The following is an 11,480-nucleotide window of genomic DNA, read 5'->3' on the forward strand; positions in this document are numbered from 1 at the left end:
TTGTAGGAGAATTACACTTGGATGGGAATGTAACCTAATTTTATATTGTAATTCTATAAGCATTAAAATTTACATATTATTATAGATGTATAGTTAATATCTAATGGTGATACATTATTATATTTAGTGTGAAGTGTATAGAGAGTTTGATGAACAAAAATACAAAATTTAACCATTGAAGGTTCATTCCAACTTAGTGAATTCGAATAATAGGTGTAAGAAGAAGACTTCATCTATAATATCACTTTGTAATATTGTAAAATTAAAGGAAATCATGAAAGAATGAACAACCATTTTTTTATTCAAATCTGAATAAAGGGATATGGTACCGATATTCTGATTTTATAGATAAATAATAATGGAGAAAAATAAGGAACCATGCTCCTAAAATCAATACATGAATTTGGCCTATAGTTATTCTCCTAGTATGCTGCAGCAACAAGTTATTCTAATTACATATAACTCAAGAAAATGCTGATTTCATTCAAACAGACAAATCAGCTGCATATTTTTTCCTTGATGAAGTTAAGCAGAAGTGAGATTTTTTTTACAGCAAGAAAAGTGAACCAATTATTTCAATTATGTAAACATACTCCAAAGAATCTAAAGTTGATAATTAAATAAAAAAAATAAAAAAATAATGCAACTTTCATCATGCTTTTAATTTTAACTTTTTTATAAGGAAGTTGATCAAATTAAAACGAAACCGTATCTTGTCTTTATTGATTGGCTTAAGAAGATGGATAACTCATGACACATCACTTTAGGGTGTATATTAGACATAATAGCTGATGTTTATGTGTCATAACCCATTTTTATGCGGTTGAATAAAATAATAATAACATTATTATTTTACTATTTGCATCCTGAATTTAACTATTTCAAAACTTTATCTTTTAGTTTTTTATTTTTACCTTTCACGGAGTAACTAATTCAATATATTTTTACTTTCTCACCATCTTTTTTATTCTCACACTCTATCACTCTCAACATCAAATTTCACATCATGTACTTTTCTTCGTCTACTCTTTCCATTTCCTTCTTATATTAACTTTTTTATACTAATTTTTGTAATTATTTCATTTACATTTCCAAATTATATTTTATTAATCTACTTTCTCTATCCATCTTTTTTCCTTTATTATTTCATTCATCAACTATAATTTCTCCACTCACCTTTTATATCAATTCTTTCACTCATTTTCACACGAACTTTTTTTTTTCGTTTTTCAAAATTATATTTATTTTACCTAATTTCTCGACTGTGTTATATTAATTCTTTCACTTATTTTACTAACTTTTTTTATTCTTTTCTAAAATTATATTTTATTTCATCTAATTTCTCCACTCACTTTTATATTAATTCTTTCACATATTTTTCATACTAACTTTTTTTATTCATTTTTTAATTATATTTTGTTTCTCCGTCCACTTTTTTATATTATTTCTTTCACTCATTTTTTCATACTAACTTTTTCTATTTTTTCACTTTTTCTATTTTTTCACTCACTTTTTTTTAATTATATTTTATCCATCACTTTTACTACCTGGAACTCCATAAATACTCACTTATTCTTCACTCCATTTGACACACATACCACTAATTTTCATTATCTTCCTAATCTCATCACTTTTATCATATTATCATCATCCTCCATTTTCTTTCTCCATACCAAACCATCATCAAACACTACCCCAATCCTCTACAAAATCACATCACCATTTTCATCTCCTAAACCTTTATTTTCAATTACATATCGGTTGGGCTATCCTTACTTCCTTTATCCAGGTTCATATTTGTTCACATTCTTTCTTTTAGTTTGAATTATGTTACTAGGGTTTGTTTTATTTGAGTTTTGCATTCTCATATAAGTTTTTCTATCTTTAATTTTATATTTCTATTTATAAACCTTTTTCTAGTTTCAAATAGACATTAAAAATATTATTGATTATCATGTGAAGTCTCGAATTTGCTTAATAATTAAAGTTTTCATAATAATTTAAAAAAATTATTAATTGTCATGTCAAGTTTCGGATTTGCCCAGTAATTAAATTTTTTGTAATATTAAAAATATTGATTGTTATGTTAAGTCTTGATTTTACTTGATACTCAAATAAAAAAATGAAAAATAGTTTTATTGTATTTTATAAATAAATATAAGTACTTGTGTGATCTTTTTGTCGTTTTAGTATTTAATATTTTAAATTTTTCTTCTTCTCTCAATCATGCCAAAATTCCAAAAAAATATAAATTTTACAAAATGAAAAATAGTTTTATCTTCCACTTGTTTTTATGTCGGTTTGTTTATTCGCGTTAGGTGATTATGTTTTTTTAAATAATTCAAAAATACAAAAAAAAACATAAAATCCTCAGAAATAAAAATATATATATACATTTCCAAATGATGAATGTGCTAGAACTACATGATGATCCTTGATTCTCCATCACATGAGTGGATATATATAGCAGTAATGCTAGTCAAGTTCACTTTCCTAAAATCAAAATAATTTTCCAAAGTCATTTTCAATGAAGAATTTCAATGATTGTGTTTTCTATAAAGATTTCTTTTGTGTTATCTTACACTGTTTTTATTCAGGGAAATGACATTTTTAAAACCGCATCAAGTACATTTAATTAAAGAAGGGTAGGCATGGTTGGATACTAGTACCTTTCTTACGTGTAACTGATTCCCGAATTCAAAATCTTGTTTCGCAAACCATGTCTTTATTTTATGATTTTTTGGTAGTTTTCCAAAACAAACTATTCCAAACTCTATTTTCAAAATCGTTTATTTTTTTTTAAGGATTTATAGTCTCCGTCACGATTCTGATTGTGACACTATACAAACAAGTCTTTGTTGACTTCGAGTACAAATTAGTCTATCTCACAGAACTTGACCCTAATCCACATGGGTTGAGGTCAAAAAATTCCATTAAGCAAAAAAAGTCTTTTACTAAAAAAGATTACACGACCAAATATCCATAAAATTCTACAGGATAGGGTCCTTTCATGAATTTTTTTTTCACATGTTGACTATTTTATTCCTAATAATATTCAAAAGTATTTTTTTATTAAATTAACATATTAGTATAATTAATTTGTAACTTAATCATATCCATTACATATTTTTGAATTAAATTATGCAATTGTATTAAGTTTATAAAATTATGTGTGCTTTTATTAAATTTTTATATACGATCATGCTTATGTTATATTAGCATCATTTTCTAAAAACAATAACTTATTTAATTTTTATAAGAATGATTCTTTTTAGAAACATGCTTATTATATTTTAGGTTTAAAAATTAGTAAAATCTCTATTTTGAAAAGAGAATCTCAAATTAATATTTTTCTTTTTTTACGTTTTAATTGAGTTTTTGTAAAAATTGAAAAAAATAGATATGTATTAATTATATATTCATAAGTATATCTAATTACAAATAATTTATTTCCCATTTTTTATTTGATTATTAATTTCATAACTATTTTTTAGACATATATAATCAATTGTTTGTTTTTATAATTATTCAATATTTGTTAATTTTTTATTTAATATTTTAATTTTTATTATAGTATAATTTCTTCATTATAAAATAAATGTCTATCGTTGCAATATAAAATACGTGATAATATAGAGATTTTTTTCTAAAAGAATTATTTAGTTAATGTTTGAAAAAAAGAAAAGAAAATACTCTAGAAACCCAATTACGAATATATCAAGAAATGGAGATAAAATAACAATTTCGTAGGAAAAATTATTTTTATTCAAAAGAGAAGAATGTAACAGTGAAACACCCATTATCATCCTAATCTTTGTAGATGAATACCAAAAAGACTTTTTCCAACATATCTTGAATCAATCAAATTGCAAAATATTTTGTTTACTCAAATGTATATGTATTAATTATATATTCATAAGCATATATAATTACAAATAATTCATTCCCATTTCTACCAAATAATCCACACATACAGGATTCACTTCGTGTGTCTTACAAAAGATTCAAGTCCCCCTCACCTATGCTTTCAACGAGCACCCTCACACTTTTGATTGTGCAAGACGACACAATTGAAAAAAGAATATCCATGTGAATCAAGCAGTGATACCGTGCAATTGTAAATTGCGCGGACTGTTTTCAGCCATATATAATACAAGAAAATCCATGTTCTCTAATTCATGTTCATGCATCATCAATGATGTAAATTTTGACGACAGTTTTGTTGTTACTGTTGTTCACGGATATGACAGGCAGGCTCCAGATTGATAATATCAAAGTACATTAAACTAGCACCGCTAGAGAGATTCACGTGATTTTTTTTTCTTTAATCCTAAAAATCCAAATCTAACCATCTCAATTGAAACACAACCGAAGCAAAACTGAACAAAGTTGATGGATATAGATTTTTTATCTCAAGTGAAAGAATTTACACAAACAAAAGGACTCAGTTGCAAAATAAGTTTCAAGCCATTAATAAAAGTAAATTCCCTAGAAGGACATGTGAAAGGGGAAATTGCAGCAATTTAGATATAAGGATGAATGAAGTTTGAAGTTTATTGAGGATTGGGAGGACGGCTATTGGCAGCAGAGACCCTTGAGCCCCATTCAAGCAATTCTTTGCTGGTGTCGTCCTTGTGAACAATCACTTCAATGAAGCATAAGGAGTCTTTCTTGGGTCCTGTGGCTGTGGCAATTGCTTCAACTAGCTCTTCTTCGCAGAACACCTGTAATGAAGCATGCATCGATGAATATAAGATATTCAACACACCATGTTGCATCAATGAAGTTTGAGGATTATTGTCAAGAAACTCACCTTGGCAGTCCAGCATTTCCCTTCACCGTTGTGGATTGCATCAACTAGCCCAGTGTAATTCCAGTTCTTAATCACGTTGTACGGTCCATCGTGAATTTCAACTTCAATGGTGTATCCACCGTTGTTTATCAGAAAGATGATGGTCTTCTGCTCGGATCGCAGCATTGTTGATACGTCTTGGGCAGTCACCTGCAAAAAAATTTAAAAACAAAATTAAAACATAGAAATTCAGTTTGAGCATGCAATTTGAGTGAAGATTTATAGAAATTTTTAAATCCTTGTGGAAATATATCAGATTCTTATGGACATCATGGTTTGAGTAGTTATTGGTATACACACCTGAAAACTTCCATCACCGATGAAGGCAATTACTCGCTTCTCAGGAACAGCCTGAGCATAACCAAGAGTTGCACCTACAGACCACCCAATCGATCCATATTGCATTTGGAACTCATACCTGTAAGGTAAATTTTTATTAACACTACAAACACTCGTAGCAAGATGGTAACTAAACACAACAAATTCATTCTATCAGATGCTTACCCACATCCCTTGGGCAATTTCAGCTTTTGGCAGTTAAACCAGGAGTCCCCTGTCTCTGCAATAACAGCAGTTTCACCAGACAGCATCTTTTGTATGTGTTGAAACAGAACATTAACCCTCAAAGGTTCTTTTGGTGCTGCCTTCAAAGGATGCCCTTCGGGAACAAATATCCTGTGGTAATTTTCATATGCAGTATTGTTGTGCTTGAGGCGCTTAGCGAGTTCCTTGAGGAAATCCTTCATCAGCACACACCCAAATGCAGGCCCATTTGCGATGACAACCCGATCGGGCTGTACAATGATCGCCTTCTCCTTCTTGAGAAGAAGCGAATATCCCACAGAGCTGTAGTCGTTAAAAATGGGTCCAGCAAACAAGTATGCATCCGCAGATTCTACAATCTCAGCACAGAAGGCAGTGCTCACGGCACCCCAATAAGTTCCAATGAAATGAGGATGGTGCTCTGGAACCTGCCCTTTAGCTGATGGCATTACAGCAAGCGCATAACCAGAAGCATCAGCCAGTTCAACAAAAGCATCACTTGCTGCTGCCACCCTCAGTTTAGGACCACCCACCAGCACTGGTTTCACTGCCTTGTTAAGGAACTCTGCAGCTGCCTCCACTGCTGCCTCCAGCCCCATCTTGTTACTCAATCTACAAACGAAACAAAAAAAACACAAACATAAGCAGCTAATCGTCAATGTCTCCGATGAAGAACAAATCAACAAATAAAAAAGGCCTTACTTGGGAGACAATGAAAAAGGAACTGGATCACAACTGAATGTGGGGTGATGAATCCCAGGCAAGTTGCAACTAATGCTTATATACACAGGCTTGCTTTCCTTCAGTGCAGTTGAGATTGCAGTATCAATCAACTCATGAGCATCTTCCAAGTTATTCACCACAGCCTATCATCAAACAAAGCCACATTAACGCATTCTCCATAAAATAAATGAAAACTTCACACAAAGATTAAACAGAAGCACACTAACTTAAACTCTGGATAAACCCCTCAATTCAATAAAATTCTCAGGAGAAAAATAATTTGAGCAAAAATCAACCTACATTTTAACTTGTATAAATATTCTCCACTTTCATTTTTCCCAAAACAGATTTTAACTTGTTTAACTTAAATTTAACTCATAAAAGAATGTCAGTTAATTTTATCTTCTCATTTTCAATGTCAGTTAATTACCCGTCTTGTTTTCTAATTAAGAGTCTCATGCCAGGGATTTCTCAAAGTCCACTTTCTGTTTGTCAGGAGATAACACTGATGATCATTGCATAAAATATTATTCATATTTTTCTTTTCTAACAAGACACATCCACACTGACAAAAGATGGTGAAAAAAAAGTGAGTGTGTGCGCGTGAGAGAGAGGAAGAGAATTGGAACCTGGAAGCAAGTAATGGTCTGAAAGCATCTCAACTCTTGGCTGAAATCGGGCAACCCGATGGTGTGGTGGAGGATCCGACTCGTACCGTAGTCGTTGGAGTTGGGTCCGCCAACGACGCAGATCAGCGGCAAGTTCTCGCTGTACGCTCCGGCGATCGCGTTGAGCACGCTGAGCCCGCCAACGGTGAACGTGACAACGCAGGCGCCGACGCCTCGAGCACGCGCATAGCCATCGGCAGCGTACCCGGCGTTGAGCTCGTTGCAGCAGCCGACGACGTTGAGCGCCGGCTCAGCGATGAGGTGGTCGAGCAGCGTGAGGTTGAAGTCCCCGGGAACGGAGAAAACGTCGGTGACACCGACTTCAACGAGGCGGCGGGCGAGGTGGCCGCCAAGCGTGGAGTCTCCGCAGCCGTTGTTGGCGGCGGAAGGAACACAGGGCTGTATGGCAGTGCTGTTGGTGTGATTGCACGATACGATGTCGTTGCAGGGAGGCTTGACGACGTCCATTGAGCCTATCTTAGTGTCCATGGCTTGAACTGGAGGCTTTCAGTGAGAAGTTGAGGTTTGTTGAGAGTGAGAATGGAGAAAGTGTAAGACTTGTGAATGGTTATTATGGTTTTTGGTTGGAAAGTGATCTAAAAGGTGAGAAACAGAGGATTTGAGAGATTTTCTTGAGTGTTGTATGAATGAGAAGAGTGTGGAAATGAGAAGAAGCTTATATAGTAGTATGTGTGCGGGTTGGTGGTAAGTGGTAATTGCAAAGGGAAAGACAATGGGAGATACATACCAGGGGCTGTTTGCAGTTTCCGTTTTTCCCTCTGTCTTCGGTGTTGTTGGCAGTACCTATGTATATTTTTCTGCTGGAGTGGGCCCATCTTCTGTATCATTTCCTCCTTTTTTAAGTGAAAATAAAAGTGTAGTTTTGTAAATTAATTGAATAAATTAAAGAAATAAGTGAAAACTTTACAAAAAAAAAAAATAAGACTTCATTATACCATATCAATTAATACTAACTCTTTTTTTACCCTTTGTTTAGCACAGGTGAACATTTATTACATTTTAATGAATTTTATTTGTTATTTAATGATTTTTTTTATATTTAAGTTTAGAAACGATCAACTAAGTGTTTTTTTTAAATAATATCTGATGCATACAAGTTTTTGATATTAATTTGTTTATTTTTTATGATTATTTTATTTTTATATTATAATAAAAAGGTTTTGAGATTGTGCAACAAGTAAGAAATCCATTAAATTGTCCATGAAAGATTATTGGTTTAATACCTCTTTTGGTCCCTCGAAATGGGGTCAATATTCAATGTGGTCCTACCCCTTTTTAGAAGTTCAATGTGGTCCCACCTTTTGTAAAAAGTGTGCAATCAAGTCCTTTTTGAAAACGGCGTTGAGTTTTTAACGGAGCAGCTGACAGGGTGGACTGAAGTTAGCTACGTGGCTTTGTGTGGGTAATACGTGGCTGAGAGAGGGTCATACGTGGCTGTGAGAGGGTAAATTTGATAATATTACTGAGGTTAGGAAATCAGAAGTTAGGGTTTCAGGAGTTTTAGAGAAATTGAGAATTTGGGATTGATCATCGTGGAGGAAGGGTGTTGAAATCTCAAGCGCGAATTGGATACCACAAATCTGAAGCTCAAATTGGAAACCGCAAATCAGGTTAGGGTTTATGTTTGATAATTTTATGATATGTATTTGTTGTATATGTTATCACCGTTGTCGCTTTATAGTGGGATTAAGTAGGGGTGAAAAGTTGTCTTCTTTTGATGGTTGATAGTGGTCCCATAGATATTAGTTTAACTTAAATTAGTGGACCACATTGAACATTGACCCCCTTTCGAGGGACCAAAAGAGGTATTAAACCAAGATTATTTAAAACCAATCTACATTAAATGAAATGGTCCATCAAATATGTGATTATTCTCCACAACTTGAAGGTGATGGAATATGCCTCTCAACCCTAGAAGTTCAACATAAAAAACTTTCCGACACCCCCTTTTAGTGTTGTTGGTATAATAACTATGGACACAAATACTTCATATTGTCCTCTCACATTGTCAAGATTGGAGATACAAAGTGTTATCCTGTTTTAGCCTGTGTTTGGTTTTACATAAGGAAATCGGGAAATCAGTTGAAAGTGTGAAAAATGAAATTGAACTTGCATGTGTTTGGTTTTCTTGATGTCATATTTCCAAAATTTGAGCTGAAAATGTGAAAAATAAATTTAAATTTAGAGAAAACGAGGATAAATTTTGCTGCTGATTTACTCATCTAAAAATCTATTGTATATTTTATAATAAAAATAAATCAGAAATTATACTTATTTTTGTGGATGATTGAGCACATATGTAAGATGACTATTTTGCTTTGTTTTCTTGATTTACACTGTTCTAGAATCCAGAAAGTTCAAAGAGAAAACAAGGTTTGTGTCTAGGAGCTCGCAAATGGAAAAGCAAGTGTAAAATGATTGCAAAGATTTCGCTTTTTCCTAAATAAATAAAACATTGGACCAACAAAACCAAAGGAAAACCGTAACCAGTATTACTGTGGACCTATGGTCATTGGTCAGGTCAACGGCGCAACGGAGAACGCGTAGTCATTTTCTGAAACTTCCTTAGGTATCACTATTAAGTGCAATTCAAATCAAAATCTCAATACACTTTAATAATACATAAATTATTGATCAAAATAATCTTAAAAAGTAATACACCACGAAAAATAAATTTTGAACATAAATGGAAAAATATCTATATACGGAGAAATAAAAAAATTGCTATTTTGGTGAAAAACTCATTGACAGAAGAAAAGGAAGCATCATTTGCCATTAAAAGGAATAGTTGAAAATTGCACCTAAACTATTATCGAAGTTTTTCTTAAACCTTAATTTTGTTAAATTTCTATGTTTAAAAAATATATACATATAATATTTTTAGTGATATTAATTGTTTTTTAACATGACAAACGATAAAGTATACACATTTTTCTTTTGTTAACATTTTAAAAAATTAACATGATTTATTTTTTATTATGCCAAAAATCAGTTAATACAATTAAATAAGTAAGATTGTATTCATATATTTATTAAATATATAAAAATATAATAGAATTAAAATTTAAGTTAAAAATGATAATTAAAATCGTCTTAGACAAAATATACTCCTATCTAATTCAATTAAAAATAATAATGAAAGTTTTGATTATAAAAATGAAGAAAATATAAATATATTTGAAATTAGAAAAAGTGAGAATAATCCATTAGATTGAGAGGCAAAGAAACAGAGAAATGGGTGGAAACTAAATCCAACAAAGGTCACACAGGATTTGAACTTTGAAGCAAGTTGGAATAAATTAATTAATTGAATCGAAGGCATGTGCGTGTGTGGTGTGTGTGAATCATGTTCGTTGATTCGTGGTGACTCTCTCACATGATTGCGGTGAGATTCCAGGTAGCAATGGTGCGTGCATCATGGTGGACGATGACTCATTAGCATCGCTCTCAAAAGTTTTTTTTTTAATCTTCACCGTCACTCTCACAAGTGTCACAAAAGGAACCAACATAAAGTGAAATTATTGGGTACGATGAATATAATTCCCATAACTATTTGTCCTATATAATATAATATTATGATATTCAACTAGTAAATGGATGGTGTTCTTCTATCTAACTTTCTTTTAATTTTAAAAGTTGATATAATTTTTAGGAACTAAAATATCATTGTAAGATTTTTAAACTTCGTATACCGCTTCAAAAAAATATCATGAGACTGTGTTAATTGTTATTACAAATATTGAGATAATTTTATGACTATGTTTGCATTTGAATAAAGTTTTTACATGTATTATTCTATGATACGTTATTTCTTAAATGTTTCAGATGGAGTATGTCTATTAATAAAGTACTATGTTTAAAACGCTGAAAGTTGGGTAAAAGTGACAAATATATAATTAAGGTTTAATAATTTAGAGAGTTTCTCTTTTTTATAATTTTTTTTTCAAATAGGTTTATTATTTTTTTTTGTATTATTCTAAAAAATTGAAGCAATTAGTTTTTGTCCGTTAGATACTAACATCATTCAAGAGTGTGACACGTATTTTGATTATTTTTTTAAATTTTAAATATTTTTAAATATTTTTTAATTTTATTTATTTTTTTAACAATTAAAAAATGGGTTAAATATGTTTTTAGTCCCTGAACTATCAAGCGATTTTGGTTTTAGTCCCTACTTAGAACTTTGATGGTTTTTAGTCCTTATTGTTTTGAAACTCTGAGTAATAGTCCTTAAAATTGGACGGTGTTAAGTTTCAGTGGATGTGGCAAACGGCGTTGCCACGTGATCACTGATCTGCTCTATTCTCTGTCTGCCACGTTGGATGTTTAAGTGTTTGAACTGAGATTAAGTTAGTTAATCACTTCGTGAGCGCGGACGTCGTTTCGAATGGCGTGTGCAAGAAGCGGAAGGTATCGCGATCGTGGCGGTCGCACCTGGCGTCGGGGAGCTGGAGCCTGAGCCGGGAGCAGGGGAGCAAGCTTCTCGGGAGGCAGTTCCGCGATGATATCCTGTACGTTTGCGACTGGCCGGGTTGCGTGCACAAGGAGGAGAAGAGGAAGTACCGCCTCTTTAGAGGCGTTTTCAAGAACTTCAAACGCACTAGGGTTTGGAGAACCATTCACGACGGCAATAAGAGGAAATTTCCCCTTCACGGTTTTCTTTTTCTTTTTAT

At 32.3% G+C, this 11,480-nt stretch overlaps 1 protein-coding gene across 1 annotated transcript; it reads right to left on the reverse strand.

Annotated features, from left to right (window-relative positions):
* Nucleotides 1-4,380: 4,380 nt before the first annotated feature.
* Nucleotides 4,381-7,559, reverse strand: LOC124835392 (pyruvate decarboxylase 2). Its single transcript, XM_047310315.2, has 6 exons — nucleotides 6,748-7,559; nucleotides 6,098-6,261; nucleotides 5,357-6,007; nucleotides 5,153-5,270; nucleotides 4,814-5,002; nucleotides 4,381-4,724 (listed from the first exon to the last, which is right to left on the reverse strand). The coding sequence occupies exons 1-6, from the start codon at nucleotides 7,273-7,275 to the stop codon at nucleotides 4,554-4,556; spliced, it is 1,821 nt and encodes a 606-aa protein (XP_047166271.1). The 5' UTR covers nucleotides 7,276-7,559; the 3' UTR covers nucleotides 4,381-4,553.
* Nucleotides 7,560-11,480: the final 3,921 nt, after the last annotated feature.

This window comes from Vigna umbellata, chromosome 3 (assembly GCF_029865625.1).
Source record: "Vigna umbellata cultivar VRB3 chromosome 3, Vumbellata_1.0, whole genome shotgun sequence".
Taxonomy (NCBI): Eukaryota; Viridiplantae; Streptophyta; class Magnoliopsida; order Fabales; family Fabaceae; genus Vigna; species Vigna umbellata.

What these genes read in the sequence shown, in the direction of transcription:
- LOC124835392 (XM_047310315.2), bottom strand. Translation starts at nt 7,275, where the DNA reads ATGGACACTAAGATAGGCTCAATGGACGTCGTCAAGCCTCCCTGCAAC. An exon ending in AGACCATTACTTGCTTCCAG is followed by an intron (nt 6,262 to 6,747) that starts GTTCCAATTCTC and finishes GTTTGATGATAG; the next exon opens with GCTGTGGTGAATAACTTGGA. An exon ending in TCGGTGATGGAAGTTTTCAG is followed by an intron (nt 5,003 to 5,152) that starts GTGTGTATACCA and finishes ATTTTTTTGCAG; the next exon opens with GTGACTGCCCAAGACGTATC.